At 39.8% G+C, this 22,974-nt stretch overlaps 1 protein-coding gene across 3 annotated transcripts in view; it reads right to left on the minus strand.

The window, feature by feature from the left end:
• Nucleotides 1-316: 316 nt before the first annotated feature.
• Nucleotides 317-22,974, minus strand: part of LOC137192439 (neuropilin-2-like) — a 102,337-nt gene continuing 79,679 nt past the window's right edge. Inside the window, exons 14-18 of one of the 3 annotated variants that reach the window (XM_067603147.1) lie at nt 20,499-20,767; nt 20,200-20,296; nt 17,963-17,995; nt 5,608-5,667; nt 317-4,537 (exon numbers count right to left, since the gene is read on the minus strand). In XM_067603147.1, coding sequence (XP_067459248.1) covers nt 4,209-4,537; nt 5,608-5,667; nt 17,963-17,995; nt 20,200-20,296; nt 20,499-20,767 — 788 coding nt within the window. In that variant the 3' untranslated portion in view covers nt 317-4,208. Of the gene's footprint in view, nt 4,538-5,607; nt 5,668-6,136; nt 12,803-17,962; nt 17,996-20,199; nt 20,297-20,498; nt 20,768-22,974 lie in introns of those variants that run through there. The other 2 variants (XM_067603149.1, XM_067603148.1) reach the window with 2 other exon arrangements.

Below are 22,974 nucleotides of genomic sequence, written 5' to 3' on the forward strand. Positions count from 1 at the left end.
AGCAGTATGAATATATATATATATATGCAATATGCAATCAGTATGAAACAAAACAACATTCTTGGATGTGTGAAGATGTAAAATCCAGGAAAAAACCCAGTTAATCCTATCTTTTAGATAGTATTTTTCAGTGAAAAACTGGGTGAAAACTTAAAATGATGAACCTTTAATAAAGCCCCTAAAATGCTTTGGAGGTCTTTTAATGTACTGAGGGACTATTGGGGGTTAATTATTAGTAGTTAGTTTAGTTAATCATGACTCTTGACTGATCACTTCAGACAAATACACACTCAAGATACAAACACCCACAACCAAATCACTTGTTATTTAGCCTTTATTAAATAATAATAATAACATTAAAAAAGAAATTCTTCTGTACAAAGTCTACAAACAACAGTTTGAGTTATCTGGCCAGTGCCGTAGGTGTGTGTGTGTGTGTATGTCTTAGTGTAATGTGCATGTGTGTATGTCTGTATCCATCGAGATAGAAGAGGTAATACTATCTGGACTTCCAGAAAGAAAGAGTTAGCAAAGTCAAGCAGAAGAGAGAGAGACATATATGTGTGTGTGTGTTTGCGTGTTCTCACAATGTACATTTCAGTCATCAGTGCTTACTGTTGTTGTGTGTGTGTGTGTGTGTGTGTGAGAGAGAGAAAGAGAGTCAGAGGAAAGTAGAAGTAAAGAGAGAGAAAAGAGTGAGAGAGAGAGATCAAGAGAAATAATAAGAGAGCTCCAAGGCACTTGGAAAACAGTCCAATGAAAACACAGTCAGATGGACAGAAAACCCTCCATCTCTCTCTCTCTCTCCGTTGTTCCCTCTTTCCATCTTTCAACACCTTTTCACAATCCCCTTATTTCCTTTGTTTACTTCATCAAAAAAGTCCTCCTGGCTATATGCCCTTTACAGGGTAGAAATAAGAGAGAAAGACAAAAAAAGCAACTTTAAGTTCCAGACAAAGATGCAACAAGCGTGACATGTTTGACTCTTGTTTCCCTTTTCTTCCTCTTTTTTTTCTCTTTCAATTTACCCCCAGAGGACGACAACTTGACCTGGATATTTTTCACAGATTCAGAAAACCAAGAAAAAAAAACTTTCTGGGATTGACCTTCATCTGCTGCAGCAGAGCAGAGTGAAAAAGACAAATATAAAGAGGACAGGGAGAGGTCAGTGACTTGTTCTTCAATGTCATTTTTAAAAAAGATTTCTGTCTGGGTCACTGACCTCCCCTCACTGTATGTCTTTTGTTTTGTTGTCTCTTTGTTTGTCGTTGATTGTGTGTCTCTCTCTCTCTCATCCTCCACCTGTCTGGCTGACGGTCTTGTTTAATTTTCTCGTTTTAATTTTGTTGATCTTTTTGTCTGTCTGTCTTCATCTTATTGGATATGTTTACATGCACAGAATCACTGGGTTATTAGCCATACTCTAATTGTTTAGAGTCACTTTTACATACGAACCTTTAATAGATTTTGTTTGTAAAAGAAAGTAACTTTTTTTAACTGCAGTTTACTTACAATGCAGGGAAAATAAATATGCATTACTGCTTGCTGCCATGTTTTAATGTTATGCTATTAAATGTACCCATAATCCAACAAAAAATGCAATAGTTATTATCTTCATCTTGCAATCAGGTGGTACAGTACTGTAGTGTGTGGTGGTCAGACTGGATGCCAAGTGTACAAAGTACAAGAGGCACAATCTCAAACTTCAAGTCAGTGTTGACTTTTTCATTTTTTTTCAACCAGGAAAATATGAAAAATGTGCCGATATGTTCAACATAAGCCTTTCATTGATATGTTAATTTAAAAAAAGGTATTGTGGGAGGCATTAACGGTACCCTGTGGAGTTTTCTTGTAAACAAAGTTGTATTAACAGTCAGTGTTTCTCACCAAAACTCATCACATCGTTGATTGAATTTCCTTTAAAACATTTGCAAAGCCTTTTTTTTTTTTTTTTTTAAAAAAAACAATTTTAAATTGCTCATTGTTTATATCTACATTTGTTTGCTTGCGGTCTTTGTCGCCCTTGCCTTTGCTGCAACATTACTACATTTCTTGGCCCGTTACTGCAGCTAAGTGTCGATCAATGGAGCGGTGTTAAACCATGTTTGCCACACGCTCATGCAAGTGCACGAGATACAAACAAAATGGGGACCCATTCTTAAAAAAACGTCTCAATACTGAAGGCTACTAGTGGCCAAGAACTCCACAGGGTACCTTTAATTTGCCACCAAAATGTATTTAGCTAAGGCCAAATAGTGTATAGCATATGAAATGTAATTCTTTGGAGAAATAGTTGCATAACGTTAGCCAAAAATGTTCATGTATAACCTGATAATTTGAGTAGGTCCAATATCCTCACCAGGGACCGAGTTACTTGAATAACTGGAGTCATAATGGGACTTCTCCTGCATGTAAACATAACCATCATCATCTCTCTCTCTCCTTCTCCCCTGTCTGTCTATCTTTCTTTATGTGTACAGTATATGTGTGTGTCCCCCTGTTCATCAGTCTCTTCAGCAGCACTGGCCCTCCTCGATGGCTGTCCTCCGATACGGCGTATACTGTAGTTAGCTTAAGGCTCGATTGTGTGTCCAAGAAAGTCGACGGTACGATTTCCATTCTCCTCTTTAGTCATTCCTTCTCCTTCCATTTCTGAGCGTCCTTCATTCAGGGGGGGGGGGCGAAGTTAAGAGTGGTGGATAAAAGGCAGGTTGATTCATCACTCTCAGTCTGTTTTCCACCCAAACTCTTTTAACACTTGTTCAGACCCCCCCTGTGCACAGACACAGCTCTTTGGCAATCCATAGGTTGCAATAAAACAATCATTGACATTTTGTTCACACAGTGTCTGTCCATCATTTGGGCATCATACAGTCTGAAAAGCAAAAATATATATATATATACCAAAGACAAACTCTAGAATACTGAATCTAAAGCACGACTCCATAACAGCATGTTAGATTTAGATAAACCTCTGATTTTCTGTCTTCCATCTTCCTTTACCTTTCTTCTACTCTTTTTAAAGACTGATAATCTGTAATGGAAAATGTGCCAAAATAGAAAAGGACTGAAGTAACAGTTAAGACCATGGAGTCCAACACAATGCTAAAGAAAGTCTAAAAATGGCGTAAGAGCTCTACAGGGCGTCTACAAACTGAAGCTGGCTTTTCTTTACCTTTTTTTTTTTTTCCCAACAGACACAAGTCTAAAACAGAACAAAAACAGTCACCGTTACTCTTCTATGCCACTGGTTTCACAAAGCGCAGACCGAGGGCGGACAAAGGAGCGAGCGAGCGCCATATGGCAGGCGTTGGACATTTGAAACTCACAGAACTCATATTGAAAACTCTCAGAAACAAACAAAAAAAGAAAATGTCCTTTTTCATCCTCTTTTCCTTCTTTGCCTTTAGAAATCTAGATTCATTTGAGTTGCGTGGTTTGATATCTTTTAAACTTCTTTAGGGGGGGGGGGGGTAGGCATTCGCTTGATATGTGTTGATTTCAGTCAGAAGTACCCACTTTAAATGGTCCACTGGTGTTGAAGTCTTCACAACATGTCTGCATGCCGTCTCTATTGGCCACATTCAAATTCAAGCTGAGGTCAAATTTGACATTGTCCTTCTGCAAAGTACCAGTCATGGGTACGTGTTAATGAAATTCTCATCTTCATGAAGAATCCCATCACCAACATTTTAACCAAACATCCCTGACAGCGCTGTCATTTGTGGTCCAAATGTCCAGATTGTCACGGGTGCTCTAGTCCATCTCCTTCCTAGCTTCATTCCAGTGGCTGGTGGGTTATATTCTATGGTAGATCTGTCATTCATATTCATTTATTCATTCCTTCATTCATTCACAGGCTTTTATAATCAAGCAGGTTCTCTCCTGCAGGCGGAGGAGATATGGTACTGTAGGTACAGGGGAGACTAGGATCAGGTGTTCCCCCAGTTTAGGCCTCATAGCATGTAGGGTAGATCAAGGTCACAAGTTCCCACTGGCACATGAATAGGCGGGGAACTCTGGGTTGAATGTTACCCCTTTAGACATCAGAGCAAGGGAGTAGCAGGATATTAGGTAGGGGATACTGGGCATTGAACAACAGATAGTGCTTCTTTTTCCTGTTTTCTTTGTCCAAAGGGAGAACAAAATTACTTTTGAAGGGGATCACAGGACATGTCTTTCCCCCACGGTTCTCCCTCTCCTCCTCTTCATGCCTCTGAGCAGCACCTCTGTTGGTTTATCTTCACTTTATGCTTGATCCCGTCGTACAACTCGAAGTTGTAGTTCTCCAGCGTCGTAGAGGAGCGCGAGGAGAGCCCGCTGTAAGAGCACGTGCAGTAGAGGAGCAGTCCGGCGCAAACCGCACCCAGCAGGACGCCGAGGGAGCTCATCACGATGATGGTGAGAAGGATGGGGTCCAGGGAGTACAGCCAGGCGTTGTCCTTGTCTTTCTCTGACACTAAGGTGACGGAGGGAGGGTCCACATCAGAGGAGGAGGGGGTGGAGAAGGAGGACGGCCACCCCGGGAAAACATACTCTGGAGAGAAAAGAGGATGATTAAAATAAAATCTAAATGCAATATGTTGTCAACGAACATTTCACTCATGCTGTACATTCAGCATCACATTTTTTTTCAACTTGCCAGATATAATAATTGCCAACATTTTCTCATTATGTTGACAGAAAATGTAACTTGGCCGGAATTTCTTTTTCCTGCAAAACGTGTTTACTGTCGCAAGTGAGTGGAATATAAACGCAATTCCTAGGAAACAGGGTTGGTCTTGCCCCACATCATGGCTGACATACTCCAGAACAGCTAATTCTTTTACCCACAACCCCTGTTGTTACTGACATCAATAAACGGGGAAACATAATGAAATTAATTACTGTAGAGGTGCTCTGTTGTATGTCTTGTGTGTTGAAGGGTGCGCATCTACTCGGTATAAGCAGTCGTGCTAATCCACTTAATGAATGTATACACATGAACAAGCCGATCCGCAATTAAGTACTGCATTTAGAGTGTTTTATAGAGGAACACAGTGAAACAGATACGCAAACACACACACACACAGACACAGAGAAGCAGTAAACAGACTTGTTTAGTGAGGTAAGATGCTGAGTACTCTTCTTGTATCTGCCAAGGGGCTGGAAGAAACAAGGGATTGTAATAGTAACGCATGTGGGCACACACACACACACACACACACACATGGGGAAGTAAACCATGATTGTTACAGACAGATGTTGTTCTGGGTGCCCAGGAGGAAGCTGTCTGTCTCACTTTGCCTGCCACAGAACATGAAAGAGGAGGAGAGGAAATACACACCAACATGCCTGCATGTACACACAGAAACACACTTCTTAATGCTCTCTCACACTCTTACACACTCACACGTACACCAGAGGTTGTCAGTCACTGTTGCCACAGGCTTTTTCCTTGAAATCACAAGTAAAAAGAAGAGCCATGGGCATGTCTGTGCTTGTAATTTCACCATTCTGTGACGGAAACTTGTAAAACAGCCAGTATTGCCTCAGGTGGGAGAGGAGGAAGAGAGGACGAGGAGAGGAGAGAAGAGGAGAGGAGAGGAGAGACGATTTTAACCTCACCTTCATTGAGAGAGGGTTTGTTGAAAACATGATCTTTTCCAAAATCCATAGGTCTGGGATCTGTTTAAAAGAAAGACAGAAAGAATAACAGTATTAATCTCAATCGTACAGTCAAACCAGAGCTGTTCTAGAGTCCACATCATGTTGTGATAACGTCCCTCCATCTCTTATGTTGTCAGCACACAAGCTACATTTGCGGACAGGAATCTAACTACACAAACAGCTCAAACGATGAGTGATCTTGTTTAAACTTTCTGAAGAGATCAGGCAAGAGATCACCTATAAATCGTTCTGTTCTGTGCTCTGTCTGTCAAGGGAAAACAACATTCAAGGTTGCTTAATATTTCCCAGAGACTACCTGCATGAAGCCAGAAAGTTTCATAATGTGATAAACACCATTACTCTTTTTTTTTATTTGTTTAGAAATGAAAACAGGAGATTTAGAGAATGACCAGAACGATATAAAAGAGAGAGAGAGAGAGAGACTGGGAGGCTGAACTCTGAAAAAAAAAAGACACACAAAACTGTCTCATAGAAAAATATTACTTTTATTACCGTTACATTCCCCGCAATATATTTTCTTTTTATTCCAAGACCATGAAATTCAACAAGCTAAAATACCACTTCATATTTCTGAGGCAGACCGAAGTGCAAGGCTTTGAATGGTTTGGAAAGCTCAATTCTGCTTCAATTCAGTTTTATTCAAGGAAATTGATATTACAAATCCTAAGAAAAAAAATAAAAAATAGAGCAATATCTGTGCAGCCGATAATCATTTATTGCTGGGGCAAGGGAACCAAAAAACACATTATGAAGTGAAACCGTAAAAGGTTTTCAAAAGATAAGAGGTGAAAACTTATGTTAGATATGAAAAAAAGATAGAGAGCCTCATTTCCTCAGTAAGATGAAGTCATTTTTCAATAAGACAATTTTAACGTGAGGCATCCCCAGATTAAACCTTGTATTTTTACAAACTTCCAATACTCATTACTATATCAATCTCTAAATAATAGTAAGAATACCGTCAAATGAGACCTGCTATATGTTAAATAAACATAAAGATATTTGCTCAAGGATTAAATATGAGGTAATTTCCTTGAAATCAAAGAAGTGAAAAAAATCACATCTTTAATTGTTTGAATTGACCCAAAATTGACTTTCAAACCCAATTAGAGCATAAACAAAAGACTCAAAAGTTTCATTTCAATTCAAATATTACCACAAACAACAAATCCTATGCTAATTGAAGTGTATTCATTTTCAGGAGTTTTGGGTGTTGAGAATTTCTTCATTTAATTCTTTGTATTGTGAGCCTTTATTGGCTTAATCTTTCTTGGTATAGTTCAATATTTGATTTGCTTGAAGTGCAAAACAGTGACATCGAGCGCTGCTAAACAAGAATTCAAAAAGACAATCATAAAGTTCAGGTGTTTCCTACACAGAGGCAGAGAAAGTGCACAAGAGTAAATGTAACAGTGCTGTGCCTAAAGCCAGGGATGATCCCAAGGTTGGTTTTATTCAGTCTGGGCGAGTCCAAAGCTAATCATAGTTTCAATGAGAGCTAATTTTATATTCATCCCTTGCTGAGGCCACGTTTCAGAATGATCAGTCTTTTCTGCTTCCAACAGTTCAAGAAAAACCTCTTTGATTAATAAAAAACTCTTATATTAAAACAATAAATCAAAGAACAATAACAACATCACCTATTTGATAAAAATGACATCATCAAGGTAGATTTTCTCAACATATATTTGTACTTTTACCCCTAAAATCTGTGATTTCACATCACGGAAATCGAAGGTGAAAACAACAAAAAAGAAAGAAGGAGAACAAAGGAGTGAAATACAGGTGATCAAAAAATATCTGGCCAACCAAGACAGACATCTCCAAGTAGGGGTGTGCGATATGACGATATTAGATCGTGAACAATTAAAACGTCTCCACAATCTGCCTTTACAGAGAGATCATTAGTATCATGCTACGGCGCACATGGTATCGGTTCAGCTCCGTGACGTCTGCTAGCAGGAGGCTAACGGGTAACAGCATTGACATGGCGAGCACCTCGTACCACATCTCCCAATCTGCTGGAGAAAATGACCCCCAGCGACAAGGACTTTGGGTAAAAACGAGATCACAGCAGAGCAAATTATCTGCACAGTTCACATCAGGAGCCCAAACTGTTTAACGGTAAATGCTCATGTTGCCAGCTCACCAGTTAGCTCACAGATTTGATGCTTGGTAGCGTGTTTGTGAAATCTACGGCGGTGTCGGTGTCCTGAGAAGAGGCTCACCTGCTGCACATCATGTTAAAGTAACAGCTGGGCTAACAGTTGGACTGGACTAACAGTTATCTGAAAACGACGCACTAATGCTTTTACACTGCAATATCCATTTTAAACAAGGCCAAATAGACTCTCACTACTTTTTAATGTAGCTTTGCACAATTTTATGTGAGTCTTTCATGGGTGTATGTTTTTATGTTGTTTGTGAGCCCCTAAGCTAACCTAGACAAAGACATCATGTGATAGACAATAAAGATTTTGAATCTTAAAAACCAATATGTAAAAGAATCGTGATAAGATCGTGGATCGTGATCCTGCCTGATATGATATTTTTGCCGTATCACCCACCCCTATCTCCAAGCACACTCAGAAAACTCAAAGTGGCCTGGAGATTGTGAACATGACTTCAAATAATGTTGGCAGTCGTCTTAACCATCCCACTAAATAAAATAATATGTTCATGTTATTCAGTGCAAAAAAAAAAAATGAAATAAACATGATTATTCTGCATTTTGACAGTTTGCCCAGAGTAAACAGTTACCTCCTAGGCTAAACATGGTTGATTTCATCTCACTGAAATCTACTGTTAATGTAATACTCAACTTAGTACATGACCATGAAAGCATCCAATCAGTCTTCTGATAATGTAAATGAAGTTTCACAACAGACCCTCCAGGCTCTAAATTCTCCTTTCTCACAGTCAACTGAAATCACTGCAGGCCTTAACAAAACATTAAATCACTAACGGAGAGATACTAAAAGAAGCAGGATAAAAAAGAAAGATGCCCAGACACTCTTTTGACGACTGTTGAACACTTTCTAATGATCCTGGCTTAAAGCCCTTAGGCTAGGAGCCTGAGAAGAATCATCACGTGGATCTGAGGGGAGATTAAAACTCCCTGTAGCCCCATTTTATCTCTACTCTCCAATTAGTAAAGAGAAGAATAAAAAGGCAGCTTTTTTTATTCAGGCAAAGCCATGGATGGCTCTTTGGCACCATACACTGTTCCAGTGGGGGCCCGAGGACCTGTTAGAGTGCTTTCACCCGTAATATTTCTCCAGGAAACGGAGGAAGAGAAGGAGGAGGAGGAAGAGAGAGAGAAAAATAGAGATGGCCTGAGGGCTAGAAATGCTTACCGCATGGTTTTATGAATGCAATCAGCTCCATTAACTAATTAGAAATATTAAAGGGCTTCAAAGTAGTCTGTGATGGAGACAGGAGAGGAAAGTGAAGGAAGGTTGATTTAAAAGCACTGAAAAGACGCCAACACATTTTCCAAATCTTGCAGAAAGTTTGATAGAGAGAGGGAGAGAGAGAGAGAGATGTTGGAGAAAACTGCATGGGTAGCACAACATAAATACAATCATATATCATTTCTCTGTTTGATTTTTGGACCTACATTGATTGGGTTATGGCACAGGGCTGCTAGAATGAGTCATATAATGTGTAAATCATACACAAGTCGATTGAAACGGACGGGAGAAAGGGGCTAGCAAGGTAGAAAATGGATATGCAAGCACAAAATAACTAAAATATGTGTTGACTACAGCACAAAACAGCATTTTATGAGACACAACATGATGAAATTGGTCAATATGGGGATCTGCAGAGTGAATAGACAATTTGAAAATGCATGAAACAGTGATTTAACTGACCGAATTTAATAGCTTAGTGAAAATCTGGATTATTTGCTAACACAGGTCTGTGTTTGTTAGATGGTGTGTGTGTGTGTATGTGTGCAGTACGAATAATGTGTGCCTCCATCATGCTGTCTATTCTGCCAAAAGACTTCTTTCATCTGCTTTTGTGTTTGAAACAACCTGCCCTCCTCCTTCAATTCTCTCCCTCTTTCAATCCAAACCCCAACCTGCCTCCCTGTTAGCCTTCCTCTCAGAGTAAAAGAAGAAATCTATCTTTAGAAAGTATAGAGAGCAGTTTTTTTTTTCTTCTTTTACTTCTTTCATCTCCCTCCATCTCTGGGCGCATTCTTTGGAGGAAAAAGGGGCTCGCTTAATGGGCTCTTCTCCTCTGAGAGATTTTGCTCTCCTCCTTTTCTGCCTCTCATTTTCCTCTCCTGTGTTTTTTTTTTTACTGGAAGGATTTGCGATGAAGGGAAGGAGTAGAATAGGAACAAGCCGGTTTTGATAAAAGGGCTGGGGGATTTGCGCATGAACAAAATGATGTAGGGGGCGCACACCACACAAGATGGTGAGCAGCTGAAAAGTTCAGAAAACAAGTACGCCCAATTTCACAGGTTGTAGATAAGAATAGAGATTAATAGTGGGCTTCTCAATCTAAAGTAAAAATGCCAGAATACTCATCAGTCTTTACACATAACATAAAGATTTGCCTCAGTTTTGCGTCACTATCTGGAAAAAAAACTGGATGCTTTCAATGAGGGACAAACATTTGCTGCTTTCATGTCAAAGTCAAGAAAAGTTAAGTATTTTTTTTTGTTAAGATCATCTCAGTGAGCACAATAAACATAACTGTTACTTTGAAACAAAACTCAGTCAGTATAAAAAATAAACATTGTAGAACTATTATACAGCATAGGCACACTCTAACACGTAATTACAAAGAAAACAAAAAGGCATTTGATTATTATAAACAGTATTGATACCCAACCCAAAGTTTGATTTTAATTTCTATCTTAAGATTCACAGTAAAAGTAAGAAATTATCATAAATCATCAGAACCTTCAATAAAATGATTATTAATGAGCAAAAAAGTGCTGAGGTTACTATAACTTGTAACAGAAAGGATCAGAAATGCATCGTGTAACACTTGTCGAGTACTATACTCTGTCAACTCAGGGAAAAATGTGATAATAAATGCCGACATATCCACTGTTTAACAGTTGATTCAATAAAAATACATCCAAAAAAAAAAACAAACTTGTGTGAGGTGTGTAACAGTAGTGCTGCACTGGAATCAGTCATACTTGATAGATTATGGTGAATGAAATGACTAAAAGAACTGACCACTGGTCCTGGATCAGTGCTTTACTTAAAGGCTTCATAAGTAAAAAAAGCTTCTTTTGTTTTTTGTCACAGCATATGCTTGGTCTCACCTGATGAATGGAAGCAAAACAGACAATTTTTGTAGCCACATTTTCAGGTTACCAGGCCAATATGATATATAAGATTTTGAATCTCAACAATTCAGAATTTGTCATCTAGGATTACACACAAAGACATAAAGATTTTGACTTGCACAGACGACGAAGAAAAATGTAAATGCAGGTTCAGATCCTTGATACATATATGATTTTGGTTTTTCTGTTTTGTTTCATTCACTCAGTCTAATGTGTGTAGAACATACAATGATGCTTAGTTTGAACATTAACAGACACAGGCATTAAGTTATCCATGAGATCCAGGCAAAAAAAAACTGTATAGAGTCCATTATTCTCTAATTTGACACTGAGGCACTGTACCTCGTTCAGGAGGTGATTTAAAAAAAAAGGCATATCCAGAATGTATTTAGTCGTGTACTGTAAATGACAAGTGCACTCAGGGCAAATGCAAACATGAGACTCAATCACGAGCCGGTAAAAAGTCTTGATGTGTCCGTGCATATGTATGTGTTTGTGTATTTTGATGGCAAACATTTGTTTCTAGGTGTGCAGGATGAGACATAAGCTGTCTCATCCTATGTTTCCCTTGTGTAAACCAGGCAGAAAACAGCACAACAATGATTCCTCGTTCACAGACCAAAGGAGCAACACACACGGTGGATGTGTAGCTGTCTATCTTTCACGGCTGGACAGGCAGCACTAATTCCTCCTATACCTCTCCCTTTTCTTTATCTGTCTCTTTCATTCACTCTCAGTCTCTCAAAAGCTAGCGGACAAATAAATACCAGCTTCACTCAGTCCAAAAGAAATAGCCTTCTATCTTTCTGTAGTACATGAACACACTGTGGGTTGCGTAAATTCCCTCTCTGTCGGAGGCAGGCAGTGTCCAAACTGCAGACCAGAGCAAGGAAGACAGACAGATCCTGCTCTGACATTTAGTGAAGAAGAAAATATGCTGTTACAACACAGGTGTCTCATTTGTTTGACAGTTGCAGTCTGTCTACCTGTGATCTTCTTGTTATTCTGATCATAATCCAATCCATCAAATTTTCAGGTTGTGGTGCAGCTGTTGAAGCCAGTATGCTCTTAAGAGCATCCAAAAAAGTTGTTATCAGCCGTCTCATCGACTGTCAAAATTGGCAAACTGAAGTTCTGACATCTACTCTCATCAGAGAGGGACGTTGGTAAAGTTTAACACCAGGAATTGTATTTCTCTCATTAATCTGCCAGTTCCAGCCAACAAGGAAGTTGAGTGAAGGTGCATCCTGATCAGTCAATTAGATCATTCATCAGCAACAGGAACTGCAGTGTCTTGCTCATGTAGATTCTCATCAGTGAAGAGTGGTGATTATGCTGAATACTGCTCCTTCATTTCAAGGTGTTTTCACACCCTTTGATCACTGTATCTGAACAAAGTATTCAAATGAAATTGTATAATTCACATGTAGTCCAGGTTTCAACACTGGGAATCATAGTCATCTTTCTCCAGTCTGATGGTAAGCATGGGCTCAGGGCTTGGCCTGCTGCCTTGGCACAGGGGGTTTTGGTTGGGGCTGTGGATCAGATTATAGCTGGCGTTTTGGTTGTGGCAGGAGTTTTGGTGACCTTGCTGATTTGGTTGTTGGCTGTTGTGATACATCACTGAATGATGATGGCTAACGCTCGTCTTCTTGGTCGCGCCGTGGTAACGATGGCAGCACAGTATCACCACCACAGTTACAGTAACCAGCAGCAAGAGGGCACCTCCTCCTGCCAACAGATAGTACCAATAGGCAGGGACATCCTTCACTGCCACTGTGTCTACTGTGGGCTCGATCACAGGCATGGCGCTCCCTGGAGGGCAGGAGGACACATTACTGGTTGGCTCAGTGGACGAGGGAGGCAGGCATGCAGACTCCACTGGAGAGTTAAAAGCTATTAATTATCAAATTGACCGTTTGCTAAGCCCTTCTCAATTGTCATATCATAGTTTAGGAACCATAACTCGGCTGTCAAGCTTTGGATTTCGCAACATGTTGAAGCTGTGTGCATACGGCTATAGTAAGAGCGATGATTGGCATTCAAAGTGTGGAGGGTAATGCTTTTTTTGTTTTTTCCAAAACTAAAAAAACAAAGGCAAAAGTGTAAGGAGTGTATTAAACTGTGCTTATCTGTGCTAACATTAGCTGTAATTGGTAGCATATCCGGCTGACTAACCTAGCATACTACCTACAGTAGTAACAAAAGTTATTTCCAAGGCTAAGGACACATCATTAACTATATACAATGTGAGGTCAGAGCTTAGCCTAGATTAAGCTCATCCACAGTGTAGTAATCTTTCACTGTGTGGTATTCCATCTCGGATGCTATGATATGCAAATGTTACCCGAGATAGCATTACATTCGCCAAACACACTGGTAAAAGTGAAAACATAGCCTGCTGTCTGAAAATATTAATTATGTAGAGTAAAAGCCTCATCTTAAATTTGGTCATATCATACTTATAATAGGCTACTAGCACTTCTACATGGATCATCAGATGGTGAGGATCCTGACCTTTTGCCATGGGCGTGCTGCTTTAGCCTCAGTTTTTCAGCACAAAATCATGTACATAGCTATAACATGTATATTTAAGTTTTAAATTGTGTCAGCAGGAAACATTAAAACGTCAGCTGGATACAGTGTTTTGAACCAACTCATGGAGTTAACATTAGCTTATCTAGCTAGCTCGCTAAAGCTGATAAAATCTGCCAGCGATAGTTGTCATTTCAGCTGGAAAAAAATCAATGGTAGCCGACTGAGAAGCCAGTCCATTATTTCAGAAATTACTAAGATTTTTGAGTGGTAAATTTACCTGTCATTATTGGAAACTTTATGTTGCATGCTAAAGTGGAAAGCTTGACAGACGTAGCAACAGTAATTAAGGTAGGTGGGGCTTAGCAAATGGTCAATTACTGGAGCAGTGAGCTGAAATTATTGCGCATTGCTGGTATTCAACTAAACATAATATCAAAGATCCACAGCACGCAAGCTCACTGTCTCAATATATAAACAACCATATGCATGTGCATATGCCAAATCACTTAAAGTCTTCATTCCATAAAAAATTATGTTGATACATATATTGTTTTGATTATGCTGATTTTACTAATCAAAGTATTTTTGATTGATGCAAACATCACAAGCAGTAGCTGCACATTGACACGCGAAGGCTCATGCCATGCGTTCAGATTCGATCACAGAATGCAAAGCCTTGATTATGCAGTGATTCGCTGATTTGGACAAAAGGTGGGGAGTGTTAAGTGGTTGTATTTGAAAGGACGCAGCTTTTATCAGGGGCAAGATCACATTGAAGGGAGACGAGGAGGGAAAGAGAGAGAGAGAAAGAGATGGAGAGGGGAAAGAGGGAGGAATTACAGGAGTAGAGAGAGGATAAGAGAGAAGGCATTATTAGAAGAAAGAATGAAGTGAAATAGAGAGAGGTGGTAGAAAGTGAGAGGGGAGAGGGTGGGAGGGAGGGGAAGGGACGGGAGAGAGTTAATCCTGCCATGATATCTTTAATCCTGCATTAAAGGGTTTGTCTGAAACTTCAATACTCTGTCAACTCACTGTGAAAGAAGAGGTTGTAGAAGAGGGAGGGAGGGAGGGAGGGAGGGAGGGGGGTGAAGAAAGGGAAAGAAAGAAAAGTAGAAAGAAAGACCGAACTTGAGCAAGAAAGAAAGAGGAAATAGAGCCAAATGCAGGCAAGAACTGGATGGACACGAGAGAGAAGAGAAAAAAATAATGAAAGGACACAGGAGGGGGAGATGTGCAGTGAGAGAGAGAGAAATACAGAACCTCAAGGAAACTAGTGAGCTTAATATTTTCTTTTTTTAAGTTCAGACGTACTCTTTAAGGGTTTAAAATTGGCTTTGATTGTAAAGCTGCTCTCTATGCAGCCTGCACAGAGAGCCTTCCCACCAGTGGATTAAGAGACAGATGATTTCCAGGGCTGCAAAAATTGACGTTACTTTGCTTTTTTTGGGGGGGGGGTCTAAAGGGAAGAAAAACGAAAAAGTTTCTCAAGAGCACCATTCCTGAAATGAGCTAATGAGTATGGCTTTCAAGGAGCCGGTTACTAGTTTCTGAATTAGCTCAACTATCTTTCTCACTCTCATTCCCTCAAATCACACGTCAACCACCTTCTCTATAGTAAAATTAAAAGCAGAAGTTTGCCTGTGTGTGTGCGTGTGTGTGTGTGTGTGTGTGTGTGTGTGTGTAGCATGATCGGCCAGTGTGCAGCCAGTCATCTCTTGCCAAAAGCCAAATGCCTCCTTGGTTGCCATGGATACAAAAACCCAACAGTGTGGCACACTGGTTCACGTCACAATGAGTCTGCCCTTGTAATGTTTCCTAAGGATCAGATTATCAGGTTCTAATTAAGGAGAGACATTCTACATTTTATCTTCAACTGTCATCAAACCTATTCAGTATATTTTTTTATTAGTTTTTCTTCACCATGCTATGATAGAAGAAGGTATTAAGTAGGCTATAATTAAAATTAAAAATGGAAAGGGATCAGCTGAGACATTATTCACTCTGTCATGTCCAATTCAGCTACTGTACTTCCTCACACTTCCCTATTAGAGATGTCAGTTCCATTTATTATATCCAAATAGTATTTAGTTGATCTTTTAATTAATTTCAAGTTTACGTTTTTATCTCTGGAAATCCAGTTCAAAATCCCTTTTTAGTTAAATAACCAGTGATGAAGTGCTAATTCTTCATTTCTTAATCATAGACCATGCTGGATTTTTAACATTTTCAAGAAAACTTGCTCTCCACAACCACAAATTATCTCAACACCCTCCCACACACACTCGTTCTCCAATTCTCTGCATCAAGACACTGACAAAACATTTAATAAAAAGCAGAGGAGCAACAACATCCACTTATCCTAAGAGAAAGACTTTGGTTCTTTTCCATTTTCATATCTAATCCTTTATCCCGGAGGCTCAGTCTCATGAAAACGAGCCGAATGTTAGAATTGACACTGTTGTCTTTCTGGGAGTCACATGATACCTGTTTAAGACCCTGAGCTGCAGTCAGATCAGCATTGGGTCAAATACTTGAAGTAATTTAGAGTGTGAGTCAGGTGACATGAGTTTTCTGAGTGAGTTTGGCTCCTGGCTTTTACTATTTTTGGGAATGGCATTTTATGCGAACAAAACTGAGTGCTGCTCAAGTATCTGACAGCATTCAAAGAATGTTTTTGATCTATTCACACACACACGTGCGCACGCACGCACACACACACACACACAGTTACATAGTAATCTCAGTTATACGGATAGAAGCTGAATAAAAGTGCAGTAATCATACTCATACAACAAGTATGTGCTGTAAAAAAGTCATTAAAGAAACAGCTGTGTGTTCCAGTTTCAACCTGGGGGCCCGACCCCCCATGAACTTTGATCTACATTCATGTGGACACAAATCACCAAAAGAAAACCCGACACTTTACAAGTCAATAAAGTCTTGACATAATTCTACGAGCGGTCAAATACGTTGGGGCCCCAAGTTTGACAAAATTCAATGTGTATATTCAAACTTTTTTTAAAAATACCAGTATTCCCTAAATAAAAACAGTCCTACAGCCAGCGTTTTAGGTCACAACCAAGAGTTTGAAAACAAGAGATCCAGTAGCATAATCTCCCTAAGCCCTTTTATCTGCTTTCAGACTGGCCTATTTGAGGATGCAGGAGCAAAAAAAAGAAAGAAAGGGAAAGAGAGAAAAGGGAAGTTGGATGGTGATCAGCTCTGCATTTCATTCAGGTGGGATCAGCAGCTTGCTGAGCAGAGTAATGCGGTGAGGAATGGAGGAGATGAAGAAAAGAAGGAAGGAAGGAAAAGTTTAAAAGGAAAGACAAGACAAGAAGGAGAGAAGCGGCGAAAAGAGAGAGAGAGAGAGAGATGTTGAGATGAAAGTCGAGAGGCGGAGAGGAGGGTGGAGCAAAATATAGAAAAGGGCAGGAAAGGGAACAAGAAAAAGTGAAGGGAAGAAGGAGAAGAAGAGAGGCTCCTTGTATGGTGTTGAATGCAGAGAGAGAGCTTATAAGGTGACACCAAATCAGGATGGAGGAATGGATGATAAGCACTTTTTTTCTGCTTGCTACAGTAAGAAAGTAGTGAGGGATGAACTGATAGATAGAGTGAAGGTCAAGAAGAGACCTTTGTTTCATCATTTCAACCATGACCTCGTGATTTCAACCTTTGTCACCTTATATGCATTTTTCCATATTAAATAGCAATAAAATAATAAACATAATTTGAATTATTCAAAGTGAGTCTGTGTACACTACAGACATGGGATGTGTTGTGTGTATGTATACCAGTAACACACAGTATACACACCATTAAAAACCTGAAACCATACCAGTCTACAGACTCTGCAAACACACCTTGATGTCACCTTAATGCAGTTGCACTTTCTTGCTATTACAGTATTAATTTAAACAGTAAATTCTTTTTTGCCAGTGTTGCCGTTATAATGGATAATATTGTATTACTCTTTGACTCTGAAGTGAAACATATAGTTTTCTCACTGAAGAATATACAAGATCAAACTACATAACCAAGAGTATCAGCCCAGCATGCAGGAATTCATGCTGGAACAATGCAGTGAATCTATTACATCTAACTTGCAATGTTGCAAAAAAATATATATATCAAAATATATCATTGCAATATTGTATAAACCCTGACAAAGTCAAATTCTGAAACTCTAGTTACTGTACATATACATTTAAGAAACTGTATTTAGATTTGTTTGGGAATCATGTAACAGCTTAAAGTCAGAATAAGTTCTTATGAATTTAAGTAAGTACTGTATAAGATTGTATGGCAACGTATGTATGTTATACACAAACAAGGTTACTTAGGGCCGGTGCAGTGCTGTAAGCTCAGCTTAGCAACAAGCAGGAAGCACAGACATTTGGCACAGGAAATACAAAAGAAACAGGAAGTAGCACTTACTGGTTATGCCAGGAGTTAAGGCGGGGAAAGGCTCTGGAAAAAAGAGAAAAAAAAGGAATATCACTGGAGATAGTAAGTGACTGATATGTACGATGAACAACCAGTGGCTTGTCCTGTTAGTAGGAAGTGCAAGGGTTGTCTGTGCTTCTAGACTGAATATGAAGGGACTTTTCCCCCTTGGAGCACTGATAGAACCACTATAATATAAATCTCATTTAGTGATAAATGTTTGGGTGATTCTTGCTCAGTGTGAGTTCACAAATTCAATCTCATTTTCATTGGAGCTGCTCCAGGATGGGATTTTCATCATCAAATATAGTTTAGGTTCTCTGGGCTTAACATCCAGGTCAATACAATGAAGTAATATTATACTATTTTTCAATCACTTTCATCCTAAGTGTTTCAGTGTAAAAACGGCGGTTACATCATTATGTACAGTAGATGAAAGGATAGTAAACAATCACCAGCCTCTCTGGTGTCAGACTAATAGTTCTTAAATTGTTAACAGAAATGCATTTTAATACAGCTGAACTATAAAATTGCAACATGCTGCACTTTTTGCTAAGATACTTGTTAGACCTGTTTGAGAAAATCAATAAAGATTTGTTGCGTTCCAAGATGGCAGATAGTATCCAAAGGCCCATACATCTTCCAGGATGACAGTTATTTTTACAAAATAGAAAGAAAGCAAAGAGGAGAAGACAAAAGAGTGGGCTGACAGCGTAGAAAGAGAGGAAATGTGTCCTCCCTGAACGTGTTTCTCTCTCTCTCTCTCTCTCTCTCTCTCTCTCTCTCTCTGTGCCTGTCATTTCTAAATAACTCTCACTTTTGTCTTTTTGCTTTGTCATTCTGTCTCTCTTTCCTGCTGTTGCTCTCTATTTTGTTGTCTCTCTATCCTCATCATCTTTTTATCTTCTCCTAAGGTGAGACACAAGGTTTTAATGGCAGCAGACATGCTGGGACAGAAGAAGAAGAAGAAACAAGAGAATGGATGGAAAACGGGTCGGTGAAAAGAGAAGTGGAAGTAACGGACGTGTAGAGAAGGGAAATGGAGGAATGGGAAGGAGGGGTGGAGGTAAGTTAAAGGGTCATGGGAACAGAGACTGAAATTTACTGCTGTTTATTATTTGCTGGGGGGATGTGACATCTATTATAAAAGTGAAAGGGAGAGAGATGAGGGGAAAAAAAATAAAGAAAATAGATGGAGAGAAGAAAATGGCAGCACAAGAAAGACAGGATGCAGCAGTGTGAAAAAGTTAAGAGGAAAGATGATAAAAAGATAATAGACGGAAGGAGGGAGTGAGGAATGGAATAATAATAATTGAATAATAAGAAAAAACAATGAAAAGAGTGTAGTGGAAGCAAATTGATGGGAAAGACGGAGGAGGTAAGAGTAGGTCATCGCACATGAAAGATGCCACTGCGCTCATTAATAAATCATATGCACCTTCCTTGTTTTTACCCTAGATGTGGCAGTACACAGGGGTGTGAGTCTGATGAACAAAAACTTTGACATCTGAGATATCCCACTTGACCCTTGACAGAGATGACATGACAGGGAAAAAAACGTGCTTGTGTGTGTGTGTGTGTGTGTGTGTGTGTGTGGCTGGGTGGGAATGATGCTTGTCACACAAGGAAATGTGAAGGATTTAAAATGTAATTCTGTGTCTGTGTGTTTCGAGTGACCCTGCGTTTTTTTCTGGGATGGTGACAGTTAGTAGGTCTAATAGTAGTTTTGTTGGTAGGCATATGTGTGTATGTGTGTGAGTGGACAGACAGATGATCTCTCTAGCATTATAACCGCAGAATAACTACATGTTGCTCTCAGACTAAATGGAAAGAGTAAGTGAGAGACTGAGAGGAGAAATGCGAAGAATCAAGAAATGGTGAAGGGGTGGGCGGGGGGGCGTTGATATTGGAAAACACTGACGGAGATAGAGAGAGGGAGATACAATGAAAGATAGATTAGAATCCATGCCCAAAGGCCATTTGTGGCCTACTTTCTTTCATTTATATATATTTTTTCTTTTTTCTATGTGTGTATGTGTGTGTGTGTGTGTGTGTGTAAATGCAAAATATAATTTTTTTCCCTTCTTTCTCTCTCTTTCTCTCTCTCTCTCGTCCAGTCTCTGGCGTAAACGGTCTGGTACGAAGGTGTGAGATAATCAGACAGAAAAATAGACAGACTGGCATTGATAAATAAGCAGACAGGTAGACAGACAGGTTATGAGACTTACGTGTACACTGCTCCAGCTCGATGCTGTTGCTCATGTGGATGTTATCTATTCTGATGTGGCCTCTGGTCGGGTGATCAAAAAAACCTTCAAACACCACCTAGACAAAAGAAGAAGACGCATAGAAACACAGAGAAGAGCTCCTTTCAGACAAATCAAACAAACAAACAAAAGTGGGTAGGTAATGATAAGCTGTTGCAACCACCAATAGACATAAAACTATAATAGTTTATTTGGACTCCAATTAAAATCGAGCAGTAAACTGACAGATTCCCTGCAGTCAATTTAAAAACTACCCTTACCTGATACTCCTTGGGGCTTTGGGGCAGAATGGTGCGTCCCTCCTTCCAATGAGGCCCCTGATCTCCTTTTAGAGCCCATAACAGTGACTCCTCCTGGTCGCTGTCCCTCAGCAGGACCCTCAGGCTCCCCTGCGCCTCCCCCTGTAGCTGGTAATAGAAGACGAGGCAGAGCGGACCTCGCTCCGGCCCCACCTCAGGGCTCAGCAGCCGGGCTCGCTTGCGCTGGGTGTGGGCGCCCGCGTCAAGGTGGAGGTAGTTCCCTGAGAAGTCTGGAGGAAAGGATGAGACAGGCAGATGGTGTTATTGTATCGTCGTTGTTATTATGGATCAGTGATACATTTCAGATTAATGAGGTGTAACAAATGATAAATTACCGGCCTATAAACTGACACATCATCAACCGTTAATACAACATATATGTTTTTCTCTCTCTTGTTTGCATTTCATTCATTTAATGGATTCCATTTTAATGAATTTTATGATTTGTGAAAGTGCTGCTGCGGAAAGCAGATTCACGTATTGCTAGTGAAACAGGCCCGACGTAGAGTGTGATGTAGTAATGCGGCAGGATGTGGTTGTTTAGGGCTTAAGGCATTACCACCATCATTCTGTGGTATGAGGCTTAACCGCGAATGAGACTGCCATTTTATCATGGCTGCTAATGGCTATGGAAACAAATGAATACACACACACACACACACACACATACACACACGTACACACAACACTGCCAAACAGCCCTAATCATTCTGAATGCTGACACCTCGTTCTGTTGCTCTCCCCATTTTTGCTACTTAGTCAGCACCGCCATCATACCAATAATGCTTGTGCACTTGGTAGTGTATCCGTGTGTACGTGCTTTCTCTACGCACACTCACTCTATCAATTTTTTTTTTTTTTTTTTTAATTTAATCAACTTCCTTTCTCTCCTCTCAGCTCAAGGAAGGAAGGGGTGACTGAGAGAAAGAGTGAGCAAACATGACATATGAGAGAGGGAGAGAGAGAGAGAGGGGGTATTGCTACAGGGTTTTCTCCAACCCAAACAGGACCATTATCATTAGCTTGCTGCTGTGTTTGGCTGTTTGTCTATTTTGTCTATTATGGCCGGAGTGTAAAAGCTTTGCTGGAGCAAATAAGTCTTTTTATTGACACACAGACACTGTGGTTGACACTTCATAAGGAGCGAGAGGGAGAGAAGAAAGGGGCGAGGAGGAAAGACGAAAGACACCGACAGCAAAATCTATCTATCCATCTATCTATCTATGTATCTATGTATCTATGTATCTGTCTGTCTGTCTGTCTGTCTGTCTGTCTATCTATCCATCTATCTATCTATCTATCTATCTATCTATCTATCTATCTGTCTATCTATGTATCTATGTATCTATTTGTCTGTCTGTCTGTCTGTCTATCTATCTATCTATCTATCTATCTATCCTCTTTTCATCTCTGTTCTCCCTCCCTCGGCTGAGACAGAAAAAAGAAAACATCCTACAGATTTTGCAGCACATCACGCTTAATGAATAATGGATTTGGGTTGAGGTAACTCTGTTTCTTCACTTGGAGGCAATGAAAAAAGGGGGACCTAAATTACCGTTGCTCATTAAGTACAGTTAGAGAAAGTTGCAGTGTTTTTCTGTCTCCCTGCGTTTGATCTTGGCGAACGTACAAAGGGAGGGAATTAATTAACAACTCTCCATGGGAGGGATAGGCAGGGATGTAGAATTGGCTCTGAGGGAGGGAGGGAAATGTGTGTATGTGTGTGTGTGTGTGTGTTAGTTCATTTGTAGGTATCTTGCTTATGTTTATATCTGTGTGTGTGTGTGTGTGAGTTCATCTGTCAGTCATTGTGTGTGTGTGTGTGTGTGTGAGTTCATCGTTTTGCATACATGTGTGCAGTATTTGCGTGTTTGGATCCTCTCTAGTTTTTTAGAGAATTTAACTTGAGTGGAGGAGTTTATTATGTGTCTGTATGTGTGTGTATGTATCCTCAGTTCTCACACGGGAGGTGAGCACGTACAAAAAGAGGGCACTCATCAAAGTATTACTGTGAATATAATATGTGTCACATTGATTCCTAATATTCTTCATTCAAACCGCCACAAACAAGCAAATAGCATCTTGAGCTGAGTAGCCTTCATGTTCATGTTGCATTCATCTGAATGACATTATGAAAATGCACCATGCCTGAAAACTGAGGATCAAACATGTCTCCTAGAGACAATGTCTATATACTACTGATTTGTTTCCTCAAATATGTTTTGAAGGAAACATAAATGCTGCCTGGATTATGTATGTTGCACCAGACTTTGACACTGGAGACAGAGTTTTGCATCCTGAGTGCTGAATGTGGAAGGTTTAGGGTACTAAAACAGATTGGGTTACAGGTATAAGGTAAGGGAAAGATCATAGTACATATTACATATTGAAAAACCACGATCTTTCCCTCAACCAACTGCTTTGAGTTCCCTAAACA

Source organism: Thunnus thynnus, chromosome 11 (assembly GCF_963924715.1).
Source record: "Thunnus thynnus chromosome 11, fThuThy2.1, whole genome shotgun sequence".
In the NCBI taxonomy this organism is placed as follows: domain Eukaryota; kingdom Metazoa; phylum Chordata; class Actinopteri; order Scombriformes; family Scombridae; genus Thunnus; species Thunnus thynnus.